General features: G+C 39.5%; 1 protein-coding gene across 1 annotated transcript in view; it reads right to left on the bottom strand.

Annotated features, from left to right (window-relative positions):
• The window catches only part of FAM13C (family with sequence similarity 13 member C), a 118,086-nt gene that overhangs the window by 15,452 nt on the left and 75,995 nt on the right, over positions 1 to 26,639 (bottom strand). Inside the window, exons 7-11 of the mRNA XM_015592184.2 lie at positions 23,325 to 23,409; positions 8,655 to 8,865; positions 7,448 to 7,586; positions 1,941 to 2,022; positions 366 to 574 (exon numbers count right to left, since the gene is read on the bottom strand). Of these exons, the coding sequence (XP_015447670.1) occupies positions 366 to 574; positions 1,941 to 2,022; positions 7,448 to 7,586; positions 8,655 to 8,865; positions 23,325 to 23,409 (726 nt within the window). The remainder of the gene's footprint in view (positions 1 to 365; positions 575 to 1,940; positions 2,023 to 7,447; positions 7,587 to 8,654; positions 8,866 to 23,324; positions 23,410 to 26,639) is intronic.

The following is a 26,639-nucleotide window of genomic DNA, read 5'->3' as shown; positions in this document are numbered from 1 at the left end:
CCTGCTTTATTATTTAATAAAATATGATAATAAAAATGGGATTGTAATCCTAGTCTTGGGTTCATTTGCTAATTTATCAGAGGAAACTGCGGGAGAAAGGGATGATATGCCCTAGTGTCTTGCCTTTTGCTTCCCATCAACAGGCAGTGCTATAATCTCCAGAATGGCAACACACCCTGGAATCATGTGGTAACTCCCACAGATCATGGCCAATAGCCCACTAGGAACTCATCTGACTGAAATTTCAGAGTCAGTCTCCTAAAGATGTTTATGTGGTGCCAAAGTACTCTGATAAATGAGTCAAAACCATAATCTCACTGGCACTATGTGGAGTGTTGGGGCCTTGTGAAGATGTGGTGAGTTACCTTAGAATCCTCCTGAGAGGGAAGTTGCTCTCTCTTCTCCTTCAAGCATGTCACAGCATCCGGAGTCTCCTCTCCAGAGGAGCTTGGCTCAGGGCCCACAGCTTCCGGCTTCCCATCATCTCTGGGGGCTATGGGTTGCTCACAGGACAAGTTTCTAGGTGGGCCTTTGGAAATACTCCCTTGTTCCTCTGACAGCTTCAGCTTTAATTCTAAGACAAATGCCATGAGTTATCATGAGTGAGGATGACTCACTGGCCCTAGTAAGAGCAGAGATCTTTTCAGGAATTCCCTCCCCTGATGCCAACTCAGTGGAAATGAACAGTGATGATGATGACTTTCCATGGGGCAAGGACAGCCTTAATAACCAGGGCAAACAGCCTAAGCTCCAAATCAGATGTGAAAATAGAGGGACCTCATGGAGGCTGGGATCTCATGGAGGTGGAGGAAGATCAGTGGTACCTAGCCCCAAGTTTCCATCTGTCACCTACCAGAGTACCTGAAATTCTACACTCAAAGATTCATTTACTTAGGTTTTCAAAGTTTTGTGGTCATTAAGAGCCTCTGTGGAAATGCAAGTACTTTTAGAAGGCATTACACATGCAGACATCTGAGGAAATACAGGAGGGATGGGAAAGCAGAGATGCAAGTGCCAGCCTCAACTTAACAGATTTCATAAGCTTTTAAAATCTAGGAATCATCATTATTGTAATGTGGCTTTACATAAAGCTACATAATTTAAAAAGCCACCTGGGACTTATCGGGGAATTACATTTCAGAATATGTTAGGGGACAGGTTGTTTGAGTGAGGTTATTTATATTGATTTCTCAATTACATAGCTCATTTTCTTTGTTCGATGTTTGTTTTTAGACTCTGGCATGATGTTTAAACACTGCATATTTTATAAACCTGTTACATCGTTACAGTTTAATACCACCGAATTAATATTCCCTTCCAGTTCTTTAATCATCATCCTTGAAATTTGGAAAAACTCCCATGTCTCTAAGTATTGAAATGAGTATGAAGAGAGGAAGAGAATAACATTTTATTGGTAAATAACCATAGTCCTTTAAAATTGATGTTAGAATTAATTAACACTCACTCCACCATCACCAGAGAGACAGAGAAAGAAGAACGCTAGATTAAGATGCAAGAGAACTGAGTTCTACACCTAGCTTACCACACTGCCCAGCTATGTAAACTTTCCCTCTCTCTGGACATAAATGTCCTCATCTATGCAATGATTGTGGAGTAAATGACTTTTCAGGCTTCTATTTCTAACTTCCAAGAATCCAATAACCCAGGAAAGTTAATGCTCCACATGTTGAAATGTTCCTGGCACTGAAGTAAATCATTCCACTTGATTTATTAAATTCCAAAGATTTATTAAATGAGGCCAAACAGTGAATGGGACCTAGGAGCCTTTATTTCAAAATAGGGCCTCCAATCTAGGTGGGAAAAAAGGTTAAAGAGAGCACAGGTGGGAAAAAATAAAAAACTTCTTGGAGAACATTATCATTATTTTAACTGCTTTTTTTTTTTTTTTTCTCAGAAAAGAGAACCTTGGCTGGCTTTACCTTTGAGCTGTTTACGACCTTTAGCCAAATCATTCATCCATTTCAGGACTTCAGGATTTGAAGTCTTGTCACCATGTGAAGGCTACCGAGGGAGGGAGAAATGGGGGTGGAGGGGAGGAGGAAGAGGAAAAGGGGGAAGTAAAGAGAAAAAGAAAAATAATTATTTAACAGCTAAGTTTCATTGAGATAGTTCAGGAAGAAAACATAAAGCTGGGAGAAAAATTCAGGAGTAAAAACTCCAACTAATGAAGTTGCTTCTGAAAAACAGAGCAAATGTTCTTGACCTCCTCTCCACACTTTCGTCTTTGTCGTGGACATTGTTTCTAAACAGCCCTGGTCACCCAGCATTTCACAATCCTAACCATGCCAATGCCTTCTAGATTCTAACCCTCAGTCACCTTGTGGGCCACCTACAGCTCACACCTCATTGCCAGGCCATTCTTTATTGATGTAGATGACTACACTGATACAAACCAGCACTACTCCCTTGCCTGTGCTCACATACATGGCTTATGACTACAAACTGCCTGGGGAATACCGACAAACTGGAAAATTTAGCCCCTATCAGACATAACCACCAAGCTGATGAAAGGACTCTAAGACCTCTAAAACCTGACAATAGTCTAAGAAGTCAGTATGTCAGGGAGATACCCAGATTTCTAATCCTCTCACTGCTTATAGACTCAATATCCTACTGGGCTAACCTTAAAATGAAACTTAATCATATGTGTGTGACCTTGAGCAAATTATTTCGCCTCTCTATGCCTCTATTTCATTTATCAAATATAATAGCACCTTCCTCATCAGGCTGCATAACACTGAAAATAGTTTCAGGCATATGCTAAACACTATAGATGTGTGAGTTAGAATTATAAATATTATTATTGTTATTACTGACAGTGATGATAGGTAGTAGTGTTACTGCCAGACCTTCAAAGGAACACTGAATAGGTCTTCACTAACAAATGCATAGGGGTATGTATGTCTTACCAGGTGGCTAATCACACTAAGATGTGACAATAAGAATACATTTTTTATTTTAGAAGGATATGACTCTGTTAATACAAATCATTCACCTCAATTTCTGAATTTCTTCACAGAGCAGAAAAACTGATTTTCTACAGAAAAGAAAAACTAGAAGAGGATAGCCAAACATATTTAGCCTACACCCCGTAGGATCAGTAAGAAACTTCCTTAAAAGAGTTGAGGTCACCCAGTAACTTAATTGCAGGCTCAAGAAGATTAATGATTACTTTGAATTGAGGACATACAAGGAACTATACAGTAATGCTCCAGATGACATAATCATAAACATCATAATGATAGCCAGAAATGTGTGCACTGTTAGTGACTAAGTCTAGGGGCTCTGCCATGTTTAAGGATCCACTAAATCCATGTAACATCAACAAGTTGTTGGTGAGAAAGAAGCCTAGGGAGAGGATCGTGTTTCTCTCAAGTTCAAAGGAAAAACAGTGCTTGTATGACAGGATCATCAAATGTACATGGGATTAGATATGTTAACTGTGAAACATGAGACACTTCACTTCAGAATTTTGTAAAAAACATTAATTTGAAAATCAGGATGAAAAAGACGATTGAAGGAAAATGAGTGATATTTTTCCTAGGGTTGGTTTCAGGACCGTGGACAGTGCCCCAAGTGGGCACTCCTCCAAAATACGGAGCTTAGCTGGGTCCTACCCATGGCCTTCTAGGATAATGCACTGTGATACTTCTTTGATATATAATCTATTACTTTTGCTGTGGGTAACAATCTGGTTATATGGTCAATGTTTTGCATTTGGTTTCTCTAAATCCTCACAGAATTCTCCACTCTGGTCTAAACACACACCATGTTCTCTGGAACATGTCTTTCTCACTGTATATACTTCACATAATTAAAGCCATCTTTCAAAATACTGTTAAAAACTAAAACAAAAATCTAAGACTCTAAGCCAATAACCACTAAATAAATGAGCTTTCACTACTCAAACAGGACTTAGAAATTTAAGGCTAAATTTTCTGACAAAATATATTTTTTAATTTTTTTATTTTTAATATATTTATTTTTTATGGTGACACTGGTTAACAAAATCCAATAAGTTTCAGCTGTACATTCTAACAATAAGGCATATATATATTTATACTGTGTGTTCACCTCCCATAGTTAGATTTCTTTCTGTCACCACATATTTGACCCCCTTTACCCTCTCCCCCATCCCCTGTAGTAACCACTAGTCTATTGTCCATGTCTATGAGTCTCTGTTTGTGTGTCCTGTTCATTTGTTGCTTTTAGGTTTATATCCCACATATAAGTGATATTATGTGATTTTCAATTTTTCTGTCTGGCTTATCTCGCTTAGCATGATTATCTCGAGGCCCATCCATGTTGTCACAAATGGCAGTATTTCATCTCTTCTTATGGCTGAGTAATATTTCATTGTATATATGTACCACAGCTTCTTTATCTAATCATCTATCTGACAAAATATTTTAAAGCTTGAAATTTTTTGAAATGAATTTTTAATTTCCCCTCTCCTACAGAACTTTCAAAAGAGGTTAAATCAAGCTCACAAGGATAGCAGCTTTCAAATCACATGGAAAGTTTTCATACACAAGGTGTGGATCTTCATGCCTTCTAACTTCTGAACTGAATAATTCTAGTTTAATAGACACCTAAGGACCATACACCCAGAAATTATGCAGTGCAGATTTTGTTCAGTGTAATTAAAATGGGGATCCCGAGTCACTGGATCAGATTTTTGGTCTGCCAAAGACAGTTCAAAAGACACTTTAGAAGGATTTCTGATTTAGAGATGAAAAGAGTTGTCATCTTGGCTGCGTCAATTCTTTGCTGTATGATCCTGGGGAAGTCACTTCCCTTCTCTGGGCCTCAGTTTCTTCAATGGCTAAATAAGTTATAAGACTGGCTGACCCTTTCTAATTCTAAGATTCTCTAATTCCACTGAAAGTGGCCATCTGGCTAAAACAGCCTTTTTCAGGTCCACAATTTTAATGATAGTTAAATGTAAAATCACTTGATGGGAATAAACATGGTTTCAGATAGGAATGTGAAATGGTTACATTCAACAGAGAGGGAAAGATGTTATATTGTACCAGGGTATCAGACTAGCACAGAGGCCTGGCAGTGCTAGCAATTCCACAGGCAGGTCACCAGGAAGGAAAGCCTTACATAGAGCAACCAATTAAAGCCTACTGACAGGTCAAACCTCTAAGTACAGCCTGGCACTCTGACAGGAAGGGTGAGGAGAAGCCCTGTTTCCTGACACATAGAAGGTTCTGATTACTTCTATGTCTTTCCTGAGACATAGTAATCAGAACCTTCTATGTCTCAGGAAAGACACTTCACTTCAGAAGTGAAGTAGCAGTGAAGCCTTCTTCCCTTACTGAAGTAGCAGTGAAGCCTTCTTCCCTTACTGCTCCTGGATCCATCCATTTGCATGCATGAGTGTTTCAGTGTGTGGACATGTGTCTGCTCTGACTCAAAGCTTCTCTAGACAAAGGCCAGAGGTGCCAGAAGAAATTCTCTTCCAAAATAGGCAGCTGATGGGTGGTTGTTATAGTTAAGAAAAGTAATCCAGGGTCTGTGGCTGCAGGTAAAAAAGGCCTGCAATGGATAATTAATGTATATAATTTTCCTTCAATAAGGCAGAGGCTGCCATGAGATAGCCTATTCAAATATCACTCAAATAGATTAAAATGTTAACATTATCTAGGACTGCTTACTTCCTTTATGCCAAACATTATAATAAGCATTACATAAGCACTCCTTCATTTAATACTCACAAACTTCAGAGGTCACTACTAATATTAACTCCACTTTACAGGTGGATAAACTGAGAATCAGAAATGTCAAGTACCAAGTTCAAAGTCACAAAGTTCCTAAGTGGCTGGTGCTAGATTCAAATCCAGATCAGTCCGATTCAAGAACTGCCAGAATTATTAACAGGCCCTGGGAATGAAGCCTTACTTGTTTGTTACACTACAGTTTCCAATGTGAGGACATCCCAGGTCCAATAACACCACAGCATCAAACAGGGAAATTCAGTGTGTCTCAGAATGACCAGAGCTTTCAAAATGTGGACACGTATGGATTTTACTTTTACTCCTCCATTGTGAAAACTACTCATCTTTAATCAACCACTCAAGCTTGAGCTAATAGAGCATGACCTTAGGCAAGCTATAAGTTTTCGCTGGGCCTCAGTTTCTTTATCTGCACTCCCAATGTGTTGAGCACCCTCCTGCCCTATAAGAGAAGAATCTGCAACACTCTTAGGTTGTCCTACAAGTCAATCTGATGATATGTCATCCATTTTGCAAAGCTAAAAACCAGTCCTTAAACTCTCTCTTTTAATGAATTTGAAGCCACTGTGGGAAACACAGACAAGAAAACAAGAGAGTGGTATATTACCCATTCTCACCTCCCTTGCCAGAACTTATCCCACACTCACAGAGACCTTCCGATTACCTCTGTACCAGGTGCTTAGTGACACTTTAAATATTTCAAGATGTATAAGACAGTATTCTCGGTTCTCTTTTATTCTAATAGGAAGCTGTTCTGGGCCCCCTGCCAGAGACCCAATACTTTTGTGCAGTTCTACATGAATATGATTTTTCTCTATGCCATAGTCACCATTAAATAAAATAAATACAACTAGCATTGGCTATCAAGACACCTCTGACTCCACTGTTTCTTATGCAAGAAATAAAAAAGTTTTATGGTTGCAACCTTCAGCATGAGCATGAAGCCAGTGTTTCTCTGACAGAAAAGGATGGATCGGGGTTTATTCTTATAGTGGTGTTAAAAGATATCACTTGAGAGGTTCATCAACCAAGAATTACTTTAATGCCAAAGAAAACTCTTCCTCGTTCTGTTCAGTAATTGGAAATCCTGCTCTTTGGGTCCTCAATAGGTTCTTATCAAAATGCAAATGGGAATGGGTTAAAGAAAAAATAAGACCATAATTCAAAAGCTTTCCAAATTCAAGTCCTAGGAACACTAGTGAAGATATCACTTGAGAGGTTCATCAACCAAGAATTACTTTAATGCCAAAGAAAACTCTTCCTCGTTCTGTTCAGTAATTGGAAATCCTGCTCTTTGGGTCCTCAATAGGTTCTTATCAAAATGCAAATGGGAATGGGTTAAAGAAAAAATAAGACCATAATTCAAAAGCTTTCCAAATTCAAGTCCTAGGAACACTAGTGATAGTAAGGTTCCTCATGGGGGGCGGGGGGGAGGGCGGGGGGAAGAGAGAGGAACAATGATCATATCAGTTTGGAAATAAGAGTTGTAATGAATTAGTAGGAGCTATCAACTGACAGCATGTGAAAACAAGACAGAACCAGGATGGGAACTCAATTTATGACAGGTCCTAGGTTGGCCAATGGAAACACAGGGCTACCCCCTCCCCCCAAAAAAGGACAGAAAAGCCCACTCATCTCTTGACAATAATCTATGTTCTTCTTATATTAAACCCTACGGTTTTTACCCGGTATTTCTTTTCTTGTTCAAATTTTTCTTCAAATTTCCGAATTTTCCGCTTGAGGCTCTGGATGTGCTTGGTGAGTTGGGCAATGGTCTGTGGCTCCTTACTATCACCACAGCTGCACCGTGAAGAACTTCGGGGCCTGCAATGATATAGGGAGGGAAAGAATCACCAAAACAATGGTCTTCCAGTAAATACTGCTGCTGGTCTACAAACCACGCTTCCTAGATTACCAGAGAAGTCCAGAGGACAGTTTATTATTTGATTAGTCTCTTATGGCAGCATCTGCTCATTAATGGAGACCCCTGATCACAGAACTTCATTATGGGCAAATTTCATCAGGGATTTTAGTGTACAAAAGTCAGAATATTAGTCCAGGAAGTGCATTTCCTAAAGCTTGGAGGAGACCAACTTAAGACTAAAAAGAGACAGCTCTGTTGTAGCATTATCCTCAACAGAATGCATGAGCCACACTTACTGACATTTTCAAAGAAGATTTAGGTGAGGAGCTAACTTTTCCTGACATGACAGAGCATTTGCAAATCTGATGAAAGAAATGGGCCTCCTCTCCAGAAGATGCACTTACCCTCTCACATTACACACACTTTACGTTAGCAATAATTCGCTAACTTCCTGAAGTCTATCAATATAGAGTCCATGGACCTAGGTTTGAATAAACTCATGAATAGCAGCAGGATTTATTAAAGAGAAACTAGAAATGCCCTGCATGTATTTTTAACCAAATGTATCTCATTTTAGCTTTGCATCAAAATTCTCTGTAGAAATTACACACAAAAGAAGGAAAGAACATATAGTTCTACTTCTTTTGGTGGGGGGGAGGGAGAGGAGCTGGGTCAGCTATTGTAAGCTATCACTTTTCTAGAATCTAAGAAAAATCTAACTATTGCCACAATCCATCTACTAAGCCCACTGTCAGACACGGAAAGAATATTGAGCTCATCAAAAATGCTACTCCCGACATTTACTTAGCACTCTGGTTATTTCACCAAAAATGGTCAAATATGAAGGCCTGAAACAGCAGTCCCATCTAGAAAGTACACTGATTTTCACCATTTATTGTTCAGGTCTTACAATTGCATTTAGTAGGCATGTCTGCACTATTTCAGACAAAAACTTGATTGCAGTTTGTAAACATAGTATTTTTAAAAAACTATAAAATGAAGATAATAACAAAACAAGGTTTTCTTACATCATAAACTGCTGAGTGCTGGGTGGAGAAGGGGCTGATTCAGGATCTAAGTTGAATCTCTGGCTTTGGCTGAAAATGGAGCATCGCGGTGACAGCAGGGGGTTGTCATCATCAGTGATGTGATAGAGCAGCCGGCTGGGCCCGACAGACTGGGGGTCTTCTGGTGCACTGTCTGCTCCATTCTGACCATCTTTATAGACTGGTGCAGGGTCTGTGGAAACAGGATAAATCATCAAGACTTAGAAGTGGCAGAGGGCTTGAGACTGTCATGTTCCTAAATAAAGATCATCAACATTCATTATAATGTCTTGCCTCTTTGTCATTTCTTCCTTCTGGGGATATGAAAGGCTTTCAAAATACTGTCATGTTTGTTCTCATAGAACCTGGATAAAAAACATTACAAAGCCCCAACAACAAAAAAATGGAAACAAATTATTTCAGTATGAGTCATAGAGTCAGCATAGCCCCAAACTACACAGCCCCATCCTCTCTTTATGTCATATCATTTGCATACGTTATAGAGTGTATACTACAAAATGTTAAGTGCAAAAAAAAAAAAAAAAAAAAAAAGAAAGAATAAATTGGAGCTAGAAAAAAAAAAGACGATAGATTATAAGGAAGAAAAGAGATAACAGACTCGCCAGGGAAGGAAGAGAGAGGAGAAAACAAAAGAGAAAGGGAGGAGTCCCTAGAATAGAAAGTTATTCAGCAGCCATTAAAAATGATGGTGAACTCTGCTTATCAACATGGAATGATTTTTCAGAATATGCTAAGTAAAAACCACATATTTAAAAACAAAAGAGTAATGATTCCATTTTATATACAAAAGCATAGATTTGTGTACAAACAAATGCACTAACAGATCAAAGAAGCTACCTAACAACGACAAAGCATGGAAAAATTAGGAATGATTCTGTTTCTCCTCCAAAATCTTAAGTAGCATTTTTACCTTGGACAAAAATAAAATACAGGGGAAAAAACCTGCTCCAAACCCTCTCTCCGACTTAGGCATCTCTGTGCCTAAATTTTCCCTGTGATCATTCATTCTCCTTTTAAATGAGTTCATTAGCTCCCCACCCCAGAATCAGCCCAGAAGTGGGCATTCCGTGCTACAGAGGTGAGGGCACAGAAGTGAGGAACAGGAGGACACTGAGTCAGGATGGCCAGGATAAGAGTCTCTCCATCACAGGGCTCTATACAGAGTTATTCAAGCAGCAGCCAAAACAAATTCCTCAGATCTACCCAGAAAACAAGTCAGGACAACCCAAGGCTTTCTTTTACTCCTTCTACTCCAAAGAAAGAGGGAAACAGAGATTTTCTGGGTGAATAAGCGGAATCTGAAAATACTGACGATCCACTTTTCCAAAATAAACATTGATCACAGTTTGGTACTGGATGAGTCTTAAGCAGATTTAGAATGGCTTGGGTTCTCTAGAGCTTGAAATGCAATTTGCTTTGTGTAACATCAAAGGTCTGATTAGGTCCTTGTGTGTTTTCAGTCGGCTTCTTTCCTGTTCGATTATAGACTGAGAGGGTGGATAACACCTTCCCTTGTGCCACCGAAGCCCAATGACAGCACTTCTGTCAGTGGCTGAGGCTAGTCGGAAATGGATAGGATGAGGGCTGGGAAAGAGCTGGAGCTAGATGAATGCCAAGGCCCAGGCCCACAAGCAAGGTGTGCTGCTGTGACTGACAGAACCCACCATAGGCAACCCCTGCTAAAAATAATTTACCCAGAAAATACTGCAGTTTTGCAGGATCCCTAAAGAGTAACAGCAGTAAAAGTTAATAATCAATAAATCACAGCATATACTAACGATCACCTACCTACCAGGAGGCATATGGATTCCTTACCAAGTCCTTTTCTTAAACTATTAATTAGACTTAAACCATTGAAAGAGAAATGCATTTTATTTATATTACCTGTTAAGGGGCAGTATCATTTGATGATAATGACGGGGAAGAAAAGAATCTTTAGCAAGACCCTGGGATGAGCATATTTTCCCTGAAATCAGAAAGGTGTGAGGCCTTCAATTCTTCAGCTCAGCTGTGGCCCCAGAGTCAAACTAATGAGTTTCTGGGTGCTGTTTTATAATGCCCAGATGGAAGCATTGGGTTGCCAGCCATATGACTGTAGTGGAGGAAAGAAAAGAGCTCAGCTCTGAAACCCACTGCACTGCAATAGTAACTGTAAACCTCCACTTACATGGCATCTGTTTCCGTAGGCTTTCAAATAATTTACCAGTGTTGCCCAATTAACATCCTGATCCTCTTTTCCCCAACTCACCACTGAAGGCAGCAGTGAGCCAAAAAGACCCAAAGCAACCAGATGGAAACCAACAAAGACTCAAAAACTCGTAATTTTGTAGCACCTTAGTTCTCTGTCCAAACTCACCACTTGAGCTGAGAAGGGCTTAATTAAATCAGCTGGTGCGTGTATATGTGTGTGCATTTGTGTAGACGGAATTATTGAGTTCCTTGTTCAGAAGAGGCCAGCATAGATTCAGAGCCAGCCACCGCTGCTGCTATCCCGGGAACAGCGCCCAGGCCACCACTTACAGGGAAAAGCTTATGGCAGTATTAAACTCGGGTGGCTTCTGATGGTTCCCTGGGGGCACATTATTTCTTCTTCCAAAGGAAAGAACAGCTTGCCAAGGCCTGTCGTGTGATGCAGTGTGGTTTAGAGAGGGTCTGGGAGCCAGGAGTCTGGGCGTGCCTGTACTCACTTGTGGGGCTCCAGCGGGTTCACCGACCCCTCTCAATGTTCTTGTTTGGCCCATCTCACAGGGCTATGATTGAAAAGTGAAAAGGGATCTGCTGTATATTATGTCTATAGCTAACAATACTGCACTGTACATTTTAAAAGCTATTAAAAATGTAGGTCTCATTTAAGTGTTCTTACCACAATAAAAAAAATTTATTTTTCTTTCTTTGTATGTTCTAAAATTTCTGTAACAGATGTCTTAATTTTATAAGAAAGAAAAAACAATAAAAAAATTACATAAAGACTTAAAAAAGAAAATAAGCTTTGCTAAGAAGTGAGAAACAACCCCAGGGGTGACATAATAGAGAGCAAAGATGGTGAGTTTGAATCCCAGGTACACCACTTTTAAGAGAGACCTCAGAAATGATGACCTTCATAAAACTCAGATTTTACATCTGTAAAATGGGGATAATAATGGTGCTGCCTCATAAGACTAAGTGAGAATGATATGAAACTGTATCTTCTACAAATTTTTGCCATATCCACATAAACTTTTGTTTACTATATAAGTATATATAGTAAAGAAGTACATATTATATATATACATATATATATAAAGTTATACATTTACTATGTATTTTAGATAGATTTCAACCTACAGCTTTTTAAAATTTCAGCTTCATCCTGGGCCATGATGGCCAAGAAATCATGAATTTAATGTGCTAGTTACATTTTTTTTTTACTAATACACATTAAAGTAAATTGCTATTTAAAATAACACTATTCACCCAAGTATAGCATATGTATTTGGTGAAACATCAAGAAGGCATAGAAAGTACTAAAAAAAGTACCATAAAAATCATCATTTTAATAATTAATATCATCAAAATAAGAAAGTGAAATGTTACTTTCTCTTACTGAAGCTATACTAGGAGTCTCAATGGGGTTCATATTTGAAATGAGACCTAACATGCCCGTGAACACATTGTCCTTACCAGTTATTTATAAATAACTGGTATATTTATAAATAAGAATAATAGTCATATGCACCATTTATGGAGTGATTCTCTATGTCCTCAGGGTTGTAAGAATTTTTGCATGTATTTAATCTTCATAAAACCACATGAGGCTGGCAGTGATCTCCATTTTAAATTCCATAGGGAAGGCGGTGTGACTGTGTTAATGCCTTTTGAACAGTGTCCGTGATAGAAGACTCCACATCCCTGACCCTGGGAGTTGAAGAGTGTTTTTAGTGGCTCACTCATTGAGCAGTAGGGGACATAGAGAAGATAATTATCATTAGTGTGTGAAGGCCAAGAGACCACTTCTGATCTGGCTGCAACCCCAGGCAGAAGCAGATGCTGTATTACAGCTGTTAAATGAGTCAGTAAGATTTAAAAATATCTCTTTCTAATGTGAATTTTTAAAGTCTTTCAAAATTTAAGTAAACCTCTATCTGTAGCCACTTGAGATGGACTGCTGAGATCCGAGTATTAAATTAGCCAATCTTGTGGATTTGTTAATTTGCACTCTTGGGTTTGCTCACCATGGTGAGCTCATAGGTGGCATTTAGGTACATCCCAAAATGCCAAACATTAGCCTCGGTTGGTTTTAAAAGCTAAATGAGCCAAAAGCATGTGCATGATTGTAACGAGGCTTAAGCATTAGAGTCCTCAGCCAGCCTCACACAAAGAGAGCTGCCAAAACAAAAATAAGAAACAATCCCAAAACATCTAATGGATACACAATGGCTTCTGTTTGGGGTATGTAGAATTTGAGCATCTGAAGGCATTAAGGGGCTAGCTATGAGGTCACAGAGAGAGAACCCAGAGAAGCCTGAAGTCATTTCAATAACTAAGCCTGGGAAAACAGATGGGCTTGCTTGCTCACAGGCCACTAAGAGAGGAGAAGTGCTATCTCCAAAGTTAGGATGGACAGGTTAGGAATGAGGACAAATGGGACAGATGAAGAGGGATTCGGATTGGTGAGGCTGACCTAGTTATTGAGCGGGGGAAGGCTGGCATTCTAAGCAGGCTTCTGTGTGCCAGCTTCTGTGGATGCCCACTAGAAACATCAGGGAGCTAGAGGGGTAGGAAATTTGTCACTGTGAAAGCAGGGCTTTATGACAGGTGCCCTGCAGATACCAAGAGGCAGTTTGCCATCATGCGTAAAGGCATGGGCTATAGACTCAAAAACACGTAGATTCAAATCCCAGTTTTATCATATGTGTGACCTGAGACATTTTATTCAGTCTTTTTCAATATGAATTTCCCCATCTGTATAATGGGAATCCATTCATTCAACAAAGGTTTATTGACCACCTACTGTATGCCAAGTCCTGTTTTAGGTAAGAATGATAACAGAATCTTGTAAATTGTGGAGAGGATTTTAAAGAAGATAAGGAAACTCAAGTGCTTAGGACAGTACCTGGGGTCATGGGGGTGTGCATAATAATCCGTTAATAAATGTTAGTTGTTGTTGTTTTGCATTTAATGGTGGTATCTTTTATCTAGTTATGGAATTGAGAAGATGAGCCAGCTGGGAAAGGGAAAAATGAGTTCAGTTCTGGAAGCTTTGAGTTAAGAGGCACTTTTGGTTATCCAGGTGGAGGTGCCCAGTAGGCTCTGGATATGTGCAGGTATGGAGTTTAGGAGACAGAGTCTAACTGGGTTTGATGTCAGCACATACTTTCCCAAACCCCACTTCTGGAGCGAGGCGGGGGCAATGAGCCCCATTTTCATTTTGAAGGAGCCGATGTACTCCGTGATTTCAATTACAATAAACAGCTAATAGATTAGGGCACTGGGTTAGCTAAGCAACGAGAAATTCCAAAATTCTTCCTGAAAACCAGAAAAGTACATGGATAGAGAAGCTTAGCTCAGATCTAAACTTATGCCTTGCCTCTGCATTTTTGGTTACATTCTTCTATTTAAATTTTCATTGGTAAACACAGACCCAGGTTTTAGGTTTTTGAGTAGTTCTGAAGATAAATTTAATCCCATCACATCTGTTTCCTCGAGAATTATAGGAGGGCCATTTGGGAATATTTTGTTTTTGAGTTACTGCTATTATAACTAACATATACAACAATTTTTTTTTTACCAAGTAAACATAACATTTAAATAGCAGAAATACATAAATACATCTTCTAGTTATACCATAACTCATTATTTTTAAAATTCAGTAATAACTTATATACACTTTCACGAAAGACATTTTTAATTTTTTTTTTTTTTTTAGTATTTTCACTGTCTCAGTGGTAAGAATAAGGAATAAATAACAAAGAAAAATCATACTGTCATTTGAGTAGCATATTGTTTATAATACCATTTTGGGAGGCATAAACAGTTTGAACTCACTGGAATTTTTAGTATTAAAACGATACTCAAAAAAAATCTATGTATTTAGGTTAATAAATATCTTAAATATACCTTAATTTCACACCATAACTAGCTAAGCAAAGGAAAAGAAAAGAAGCAGTAAAAACCATTAGATCCAATGTAAACAGAGAGAGACAAAGCGGCAAGGTAGTGGGTGAGGAAGAGAAACAGCCAGAAAGCTGTGGAGGACGAAAAAGAAGAAAAACAACAGGGTGGCAGGGTGGGTGAGAAGAAAGGAGAGGCAGGGTGACAAAGGCGGAGTTTATTCTGAGGAAACATGCAATGGAAGTGAACTTCTTGCCAGTGGAAGACAGATCCTCAGACGTTAGAGAATTCTACCCTAAATTAGAACCGTGCTGTGGGCCGCGATGACACGACCACACTGAGGGCAGGTGTGAGATCTCCAGATCTGTTATACTGGGATCGGAAAGGGATCCATTCTTTGCACTGTTTTGTAGAAGAACATCTGAGGCAGGGATAAGTCATATTTTTAGAGGCAGTTTCTATTCAGCACCAAACCAAATGCCCAGTTGGAGGAGGAAAGAAGAAACAATGATTTAGACAAATCTACCAAGTGACTAGATGAATCTTTTCACTTTTCTGATTATTCAAGGCTTATTCCTTTGCCTCTATGCACACTGTCAAAGGGCAGTTGAGAAAAACCAAAGGAAATGGCCAGTGAACGGTATCTTATCTTTGAAAACATCTTTTTCCCTCATTGTGTCACAAAAGTAGAGCCAAATGCTCAGATTACAGAGCTCTGCCTGAGCTATGGGGCCAGGGACAGAGTAAGCATCACCTATGATAGTGTCCAAGATTCAGAAGTGCCATCTTGGTATATAGAGAAAGCTGGGTGCTGTGATGCAGATCATTTTTCAGATTAAATGATTCCTCAGGTCTTCTAGTCGAATCCTGCACCATTGATAACCTCAGTGGTACTGCTGATAAAAATCTGCTATTAAGATAGCAAGAGCCATTTTCAAAAAAGTTTTCACTTATGAGCAGATGTACTTTGCAAAACAGAACAAAAATTAAATATACAGAAGCAAACAGAAAGACTACTGAAGGAAATTCCAATCTTCAATGCAGGCTGTATCTTTACTAGACACCACGTCAGGTGGAAAAACTTAGTCAGAGATTGGACGCCCAGTGCTACATAGAGCCACAGAAAAATATGATTCTCAGGGAACTGGAAGAGACAGGAGAAGCTGTCTATTATGAACCTGAGGGGGTTTCCAGAGCAGTCTCAGACTCCAAGCATCTAGGCATGCCATCTGGTCACTTCTACACTGTACTCTTCTTCATAAGCATGGAAGAACAAATAACCAGGAAAAAAGGTTAAAAATGACTATGATATATGGGAAACTATGTGCAGAGGAAAATAGGTATATGAGAACCCTTTGCTCAATTTCCAGTGAAACTAAAACTATTCTGAAAAAAAAATCTATTAATTAAAAAAAATAACATGACTATAAGCCTACTCGTTAAAAGCCTGGGCACCTGAGTCAGAGCCCCAGGCTTGGTCTGAGACGCCACCTGCTCGCCATTGTTATATCCTTGGCCAGGCGAGCCTCATCAAACTCAGAATCCTCATTTGTAAAGAGCTGTAAAGTGAAAAAAAAAGGAGTAATACATGTTACCATAGTCCCCGGCCTGCCTTAAAAACTGAATTTTAAAAGTTTTTTAAATCGTCACTTGAAAGTTTCAGCTGTAGGATTGATTTTTTTCTCCTTCCAACAAGGCAGTTATAAAAATGGCCTCAGAGAATTGCATTGTCATCTGTGAATTTTCAAATCATCTAAAAAGGACTTTCTTTGGAAAATAAAGGGTTAATGTGAAACTTCCTCTTTCAGAGACTATGAAGATGGTTATAAAAGCATAAGAAAAAAATTACTAATAGTAAAGATACTTTCCAGCCAAGTTATGTCACAGTTTCAGCGCAGGATAGACTTTATGGTAACAAATGTAGTTTCAATTGTAATAGGAGGTAATTATTCAGTCATCACCCCTATAGATTATTGCTGTTGTAAGTACATTTTGCTTAAGGGAATTAGTGTAAAGTCAATGATATGCAAGCCTCTAAAGGAGACCTAGGGAATGAACTGTATTAATGGCATACCCACACCTTGAAAGGAGTTAGAAATTGTGATAGAGTGATATTTAAAGACAGATATAAGCAGTATTAACTGGAGGAAAGGCAACATAAGCTCTGAATATGGCAAAAATGCCAAGCTTTTTAAATAATGACAGCTGACATTTATTGAGCATTTATCATGGGGGATGTGCTAAGAGCCTCATATGTATTTAGCTACATCATTCTCACAAGAGTCCTAACAAGTAGATACCATTCTGGCCAAGATCACCCTATTAGCATATCAAATTCTGCAAAGAACTATGTTTCTGAAAAAGGCAAAGCCAATGAATATAATTTACTTGTGTTTCAAGAAGTCTATGGCATGTTTTCCATGTCAAAAGTTGTTTAAAAGCAAAACCAAATGATGATTGGGATATGTATTTTGCAATGGATATGAAATCTACTTAAGAATATGCAGCAAAGAACAGGGTTGAATTAGTATCTTCATGATGGACATTTCAGCATTAATCCTTGCAAATAGATCCTGGATTAATCTTATTTTACATTTCGAAAATGCCTAAGAAGAGGAAATTGAGTCAGGAGTCTGAGTTTGCAGATAATACTGATATTTTTCAAAGATAAAATGCTATGCAACCACAGAAAATGCTCACAAACCATAAAGAAGCTCAACAGTGACAGTCAAGCTTCATTGTGGACCAGGAGACAATGCAGCTGGGGAAAACTACTCCACATACTCTTAAATAATAAGCACTAAACTATTAGTTTGATAGAAAATGGGATTTTTAAAGCTCTTATGGAATACACTGAAATGATAAAAAGGCCAAAAAAACAGTGTGCCTCTCTAGGAAGAGGTTGGAATCCAATAAGCATAATTATTTTGTAATTATTTTATAAAACACCCCGAAGCCCATATTTTTTTAGGTATTAATTCATTTTGTATGGAGATCATTGTAGTTTCACATGTAGTTTTAAGAAATAATAGAGGGATCCTTTGTACACTTTGCCCTATTTCCCCCAATGGTATTATTTTGCAAAAGTATAATACCTAAGCCCGTATTTACAAATACGATTCTACTATTCGACTCCATCTGGAATACACTACTCAGGTCAGGTAAGTGCACATCAAGAAAGGCGCAGCATCCTAGAGATGGTTTAGAGCAGAGGAGCTGACATGACAATGGGAACAGAGGGGCTATAACAGGGTAAACAACTACAAACATGGGTTTTTTCAGTCTGACGAAACAAAGTCAGGGATGCATAAAGAAAAAATAATTTTCAAAACACATTAGTTATGTAGACAGTATAAATGTTGGCTATGGGCTTAATTTCAAATTCTAGAACATTAGAACTATGCGGATTTAACACAGGCTGGATGGCAAATAGAACAGTGTAAAGCATTTAGACTATGGATTCCAACTAACTCCTCCCCTTTGCTCTCAACCTCCGTGACTCAGTTGCTGTGGGATCTTCAGCAAGTTACATTAACTCTCCAAATTTATCTCCTCATCTTTCATCTGGGGATAATGATGGCACCTACCTCATAGGACTGTTGAAGATAAAATAAGAAAATCCATGTAACAATGCCTCCCACAGATGAAGAGGTCATTGTTAATTAATCCTGGTGTTATCCATTTAAAAAGCTTTTAAAAGAGTATTTCTAAACTGTTGACAAGATAAACTATTTTAGACAAGATAATTCTTTGTTGGGGCAGTGGGGAGAGGAGGGGGCAGTGCTGTGCATTAAAGGATGTTGGGCAGCATCCCTGGCCTCTATCATCTTGATGCCAGTAGCATTCACCCTCCAGCTTCAAACCAAAAATATCTCCAGATATTTCCAACTATCCCCAAGGTATTAAAAAAACAAAACAAAACAAAACGAACAAACAAAAAAAACTCAACCCTGGTTGATTTTTTGAAAACTACTGCTTTAAAGGAACCAATTTAAAGGAACCAATTTAGGACAAAAAGATGAAAGTATTACTTTCCACAGTGGTAGCTATTTTTTAGTTAAAGCAACTGGTGATACATACCAAAAACATAAAAAGGTTCAGAGGATTTAGAAATAACACACACATAACACATAGACCCTAATCAATAAAGTTTCTAAAAGATATTTGGAATTCTGTGTACTTCTAAGGTTGAAGTAATGGAGAACCCCTCTTACTGACTTTCAATGACTGTCTGGGGCTGCTGCCAGATAAAATGAAACATCAAGTTGTGTGGATGATCAGCCCCACCTAGCAGGATACCTGAGAGCTCTCCTGTTCCAGAAATCCAATTGTAAACTGCACGTGCAGTAAGAACACATTTCATGGCATTCCTAGAGGAGCACTATGTTATAGAAAGTGTTCCCAGATCTCCCTACACCAAAGAATCACCAGGGAAGCCTTTCTAACACGGAAATTTTCAGGCCTCATCTCTGTATTTGAGTTTTGCATTTTAGGGTAGGAAGCCCAGACATCTGTTAAGTTCAATAAGAACTTCGAAGTTATTGGGAACTTGTGGTCAAGTGGACAGTATCTTAAAATGTGAGAGAGGAAGTCCTCTTCAACTCTGTGTTACTTCGACTTCAACATTTGGAAGAAACCTACAACCATGCAGAATTCTTTCTGGAAATAAATATAGATTGTAAATAGATATATGACATTAGTGTTCTCTAATAATTGACGTTAGCAACAAGGCTCTTGCCCAAATGGAAAGTTTGATTTGAAAAATCAATATTTTAGAATAAAAGAATTAATTAGGTACTTCTGTGGAATAATTATTTCTAATAATAAGCCTTCAGTTGTCTCCAGTGACAGTTTTTGCTACAAACTCCATGTCATCAATCGTGGTCAGACAGAACTGGGGTTACTATGCTTAGTCATGTGGAACGTCAAACAGTCCTTGCACATACTTTAAAAATGACAAGAAGTTAAAAAGCCAATCTTCATTCCATCTTCCATTCGACAACACCAGAAAAGATGCTTACTGATGCCATGGAGGATACATTTGCTTCAGCAGTTAGAGGCTATTAATTCAGTTACAGGAATTTTGAGCCTAAATACAGTGTGGGTTTTCATCTCACATTTTACAATTTGCAACCTACAGATAGCGTTACTGGCTGTCTTGGATTGCCTGGGACTCAGGATTTCCTAGCATGTGGGACTTTTGGTGCTAAAACCTGGGACAGTCCTGGGCAAACCAGGACAGTTAGTTACCCTAGAGATCATCCCAAAGCTGCCTTGCAACTGGTTGCCTCTCTATCACTTTTCTTTAACAGCTTCTAAACCCCTCAAATCTGTCTCTGTCCCCATCACTTGTCCAGGCCCCCATCTCACCATTTCTAGCCTACACACTTGGGTGCTTGAGCACCTTTCTCTTCCTGATGTAAGTGAACTGAGCTGACAGGTCACAGACCCTGAGTTATAAGTCCATGTGATCTGCAAGCCTCTCTCTGTTGATGAAATTGAGGTGAAGCAGAGTCAAAGAAAACCTGAGAGAATCCAACCTTCTCTCTCACAATTCAAAAACACTGTCCACTTGAATAGTATTTCCCAATACTCAGAAGTGTTCAAAAAATATAAAGATTCCAGGACTTCCACTTTAGACTGTCTAGAGATGAGGACTGAGAATCACATTTGAAAACTTCCTGGTAATTATGATGTGCAGGAAGATTCAGGAACACTATCTAGAATACTGTACTTCGAGGGCTGCCATGAAATGTGTTCTTACTGAAAGTGCAGTTTATAATTGGATTTCTAGAACATGGGAACATTTTAGGTATTTTACTGGGTGAGACTGACCTCTGTAACCCATACACCCAAGTTAAAAGCCAAGTGTTATCTCAAGACATAGAGGCTACAATACTTTGCTCAGACCATCATTTCAGATGTCCACTGCAAAAGTTAAACTTTACTTAAGTCACTCCCTCAAGTGTAAAGTAAGTCTGAAATTTATTTGAATGACATAAATTTTTATTTGTGAATGCTTGCTTTTAATGGTTAATTAGTAGCATATTATAGTAAGATATTCCTGTAAAAATCACCTGTTAGATTTTGTCTGTTATACCAATTATTGACATCGATAATACTAATTGAGTATTTATATACACGAAAAGCTCAGAGGTAGGTGCGAGACTTTAAGAGGAAGTTTTAAGTTACTATAATCTTTATAGACTTAAGGCCATCTGTGCTAACATTATGCAATCACAGTCTCATCAGGGAGTTACACACGCACAAAAACTAAAGTTTCCAGATGTTCAAAGATCACTCTAGAAATGTTGCTGAATGTTGGAACTGCTGATCTAATATGAAAACAAAATTTCTTCTGAGTGACACATGGATTAGAAAATGTATGGCCTTCTTATAAGTGTGTCTCGGAAGCCAATGAGACCAAATGCCCTATAACTTAACTGTGAAAGCCTCTTCCAGATGCCTCTCACTTTGGCAATATCCCTGCCAAACGAAGAGACTCCTTAGATCCCCGAGACTATCTAGTTTCCAGATTGTATCAAAGGGTTTTATTTTAAAATTAGAGGAAAATGTGTCAAAGTATTACAAGGCTGAATATAGGGGCTGGAGCTTCTTCACTTTTTCCATATTAGCTCCCACTCAGTCATTTTAGCTAAAGGAGACTCCTCATTCATAAGGTCCACAAAGATGAAAAATCAAGATGGGTTTTATCACTGAAAACTTGCAAGAGCTGTTGTTGCCTAGTGTACACACACACACACACACACACACACACACACGCACACACACAGAACGAAAAACTCTTTTTCATAGACTCTTGGAAGGGCTATGGGACATCTCAGATTCACCTACATTTTGGAAAATCCACTATCCAACACACAAGCCTCCTCTGTAAGAAGCTTTCTGTCTATTACTGCCATTTGACACTTAATATGGAATATATTGACAGTTCCTTTGTATGGGCAATGCCTACATAAACTCAGTATATTTCCCATGTTACGAGAAGTGTTAATAAGCTTGTTCAAAATCCTGTTCATTTAGAGTGAGAAAATGCACTTGACTTTTCCAGAAAATAAGACACATACACTCACTATAAAATATATAGATATATATCCATATCGAACTTTCAATAAATATTTTATTAAATCCTCTTTGTTGGATACTTCTATCGTATACCAAATATCACATAACTCGAAAGTTAATTCGTATTTGGCTTAGACTTCTCCATGTGTTTTGTATGTTGTTGGTTGAGGTTAGTGGAAGAAGAAGGGCATTGTCTAATAATCTGACTTAAACCCCTAATTGGACTGACATTGGCTCATGCCCAATTTTACTTGCATTTCATCTAAACACAATGGCAAACAGAGCAGGGGAGCTCACCAGGCAACAAGGACAGCCAGCTGCTGGCCACCTGCATCCATGGGGAAAAAACTTACTGTTTCCTAGCAGGGTTACACTAGGCTTCAGTGTCCTTACTGTAAATAGTATTATTTCACATGTTAGCTTAAGGATTTAATATAATAGATATAAAGTTTTCAGACAAGTGCTTGGATCATAGAAAATCTTCAATAATAATAGTAGCTACCATTAGTAATTATTAACTACTATTATTAAAAACATCCAAAAACTGGAGATGACTATTTTGCCTGTTTAGATTATATGGGTGTTTGAAACAGTAATGTTTGAATGTGCTATCGCTAATGGTACTGAAATAGATTACCTCTGTAAACCTCTTCCTTCAATTCCTGGAGATAAAGGACATCTCACAAAGCAAGCTCACCTAAGCTTATTTCTACCATCTATCCAGGAACCAGTCTGCAAACCTCTGACCCATTTGTGTTAAAAAAGATAAGCTGTGCTCTCATTTCTACTCATGTAAATTAGTGTTTCTTTTCTGTCTAAGTCTTCCTAGGAACATTAATTTGCCTTCTGCTTAAAGTCAACCTATCATCCTCTGGATTAAAACTGGAGAAAATAACAGACAAATGAAACCCAATTTTGAGAATTTTCAATACAGAAATTAATGCTAAAAAAATGAGACAGAACAAGACAATACAGGATCAGAATGATATACCACTCACCTCCACTTTCCTTGGACCATCTTACAAGCAATTAACAGAAGAAAAGAAGTAGCAATGTTGAAACCCTCATTCCTCAGTACCTCAAAAATATCATGTCTCGAAATTCATGAGCTTCAAGCACAGATTATCTAAGCCTAGTGATATAAAATAAGCACACCATTTGTCACAAGAGACCAAATAGAAAAAAAGACTAGGAGTTGTAATGGGTACTTTTCACCTGACACTCATCTATGTAAGTGTGACTCTTGGCCCCCAGCTGGAGAGAAGGCTCTATATGTCATAGCACATCTTAACTCCTCCTGACCCCTCTCAGCTCCTCAGGTATAACTCAAGCGCCTCTTCGGCATTCACGTTGCACCAGGCACCATTTCCCACAGGGGGCCAGATTTAGGATGAAGTAGCAAGCTAAACTATCTTGAGAGTACAAATGAGGACTTTACCCCAGCCAGCCTCTTACCTGCAGCATCTGCCGCTTCGGCAGGGACACTCTGGGTGGTTGCTGGGGCTGGGTCCTTGACGCCATGCACCTGAGCAGCTTCTTCCTGGTTTGTCAAAAATGCAGAGCAGAGATCAGTTTCAAGGGCTTGGAGCTTCAGCAAGGAATTCTGCCAGCAAAAGCAGAACATGGGACTAGCTAAGTAAATGCCTAACACACAACAGTGGATCTGCAGCTCTCGCAAGCACCTTTCCCCAGCACCTGGCAGGAAGAGGGTCACAGTACCAACTGCTGCAAGCAGAGCTGGTTGTGCCAGAATCAGCTATGCATTATTCCATAGGCGGCTTCAGTTTCTGCCTCATTTAAATCCTACTGTATATGGATTATCTGTTACACATGGGACTAGTGATGTCGTCAGCAAGAGTCGCTGCAGCCAGACAACCAATTTGAGAAGGTATCTGCTTCCCAAGTGCTTGAGGCTTTACACTTTGCAAGTGCTTTATTCATTGTGCTGACATCAGGAGCGGATGACTTTAGGCCCCTCCCAGGCTACCATTCATAAAAGCCAGCATCTCTCCACTGCAAAGACTGCAGCAGACCGCAGTGCACAAAGAGTTAGTGCTGCAGAGGCTGCCTGGCATCTGGGAGGTGCTTCGGGGCTGCCTTATCTACGTCTGTATGTGGAGTATGAGTGTGTGCGTGCATGTGCACGTGCACCTGTGAGTGCACGCATGTATGTGTATTGTAAAGTTACTTCTCTCACATGGAATAAAAGGCAGCTGCCTTTTATTAAGAATAGAGTACAGGGACTGAGGGAGATGACCTTGGTCATTTAGTGTGACCCAGCCACTGAGAGAGAAGCAATTCATCTTTCCTAGCTCCCAGTATAAGCTCCCCCCACCACTGCTTTCATTTCTCATTTTAAATTTCTCCCATGGTTCTTAATAAAAACAAAGTCATACAGAGTGACGCACATATCCTGACGCACATGATGCAGATGTCCAGCAAATTAATTCCCTAGACCAGGTGAAAGTGAGTCATGCCTGCGTCCCTGTCGATGATGGCGCCACTCCCCCTGCTGTGGGAAAGGTCTTCGGGCTTCAGCAGCTCCTCCACCCACTAGGCTCCTGGCAGGGGTGGCCACCCAGAGTGAAGCCATTGGTCCTTTCCTTACTATGACCCTACAACACACACACACACACACACACACACACACACACACACTCCTCTCTCTCACTCACAACTACTTACACCCTATCCTCCAGATATCCTATTCTCCACATACCCTACTCCCCACAATCCTCACACCTAACTGCCACACGCTCACATCCTACTCCACGCACATCCCATCCCTATCTTGTACATACCCTCACACTCTATCCCACACATATCTCTATTCCATACTCTATACATACATTTACCCCATCCTACATGCCCTCATGCCAAACCCCTATACTTTTATACACTATTCCACACACACACTAACTCCAAAATACGCCCACCTCCACCCAATATACACTCTCATTCCTTCTCACTCATTCCTTCCATCTCCTTTTCCACACATACATACAAACACCTTACCATACACATCCCCACACCCTACCTACCACACCCTCTCATTCCTAACTCCCACTCTCATATCCTATTTCATACACACACATCTACCCCTACCCCCACACACTGATACCTTGCCTCCAATACACATCTACCCCCAACATCTCCTCACACCCCACCTGCTCCCTCTCACAATACCCGCTCCCGCACACATGCCCTCATTCATACGGCCGATGTTACTAAATGCAAACCTACAGCAGTGTTACACAGCTGCTTATTGAGGAATATCTAAAATCTATTGTCCCTTGGCCATTTTAAAAGTGGCAGGTGCATAAGCAGGCTCAAGATGGGGTGAAATCTGGCACAAACATCCTCAGTGCTCAGGGACTGTTGCCTGAATGCCCACAGCTCCAATGAAGCATCTACCTGAGACCTGACCACTTCTTACTGCTTCCTCCTCCTTTCTGGGATGTTTTCCCAGCAGCTGAATTTGGAAGCAAGAGCCCAAGGTTGCTGAAAGGAGGTCCAGAAGGAGCAAGGGCACCAATTTTCTGGAAAGATTTACTAACTAAACACCTGGGAGACAAAAAGAACAATTCCAGGTAGCCTTCCTAATGGAGCGCGCCTTGGAAATCAGAATAATTTCTTTAAAAGAGCAAAACTCTTCAGAAAATTAAGAAACAATGCCATGGGAATGTAAAATGGTATAGCTGCTACAAAAAAATAGCATGGTGGTTCCTCAAAAAATTAAAAGCTAGAACTATCACATGATCTGGCAATTCTACCGCTGGGTATATGCCCGAAAAGAATTAAAAGCAGAGACTCAAATGGATATTTGCACACCCATATTTATAGCAGTATTGTTCACAATAGTCAAGAGAAATATTATAGACCGAATTGTGCCTCCCTCCAATCCACATGTTGAAGCTCTAACCCCCAATGTGACTGTATTTGGAGATGGGACCCTTAAAGAAGTAATTAAGATAAAATGGGTCATAAGGATCCAATATGACTGATGTCCTTATAAGAAGAGAGACGGACAGACAGACAGAGACACAGAAAGGAAGAGACAGAGATAGCAGAGATGCACATGCACAGAGGAAAGGCCAGGTTAGGACACAGTGAGAAGGTAGTCAACCACGAGCCAAGGAGAGAGGCCTCAGCAGAAGCTAAGCCTAACAGCACCTTGATCTTGGACTTTCAGCCTCCAGAACTGTGAGAAAATAAACGTCTGCTGCTTAAACCACCCAGCCTGTGTTATTTTGTTATGGCAGTCCTCATACCATGCTAGCAGACTAATACAAAGTGGAAGCAACCTGAGTGTCCGTCAGCAGATAAACTGATAAACAAAATGTGGCATATACATACTATGGGACATTATTTAGCTTTAAAAAGGAAGGAAATTTTGACACATGCTACAACATGCATGGACCGTGAGGACATGATGCTAAGGAAAATAAGCCAGTCATAAAAGGGCAAATATCTAAAGCAGTAAAATTCGGAGAGATGGAAAGTAGTTGGTGGTTGCCAGGGGCTGATGGGGTCAGGAGGAGGAGGGAAAGGGAGTAAGTGTTTAATGCATATAGAGTTCCAGATTGGAAAGATGAAATAAAGTTCTGGAGATGGATGGTGGTAATGGTTGCACAACAATGTGAATTACTTATTACCACTGAACTGTAGACTTAATGATTAAAACGTTAAAGTTTATATTATATATATTTTACCACCACTTAAAAATAAAATGAGAGAGACAAAGAGAGAGGATGGGGTGGAGGGAGGGAG

Source organism: Pteropus alecto, unplaced genomic scaffold (assembly GCF_000325575.1).
Source record: "Pteropus alecto unplaced genomic scaffold, ASM32557v1 scaffold155, whole genome shotgun sequence".
Classification (NCBI taxonomy): domain Eukaryota; kingdom Metazoa; phylum Chordata; class Mammalia; order Chiroptera; family Pteropodidae; genus Pteropus; species Pteropus alecto.
Note: the sequence above shows the minus strand (reverse complement) of the source record. Positions and strands in the feature narration are given on the sequence as shown.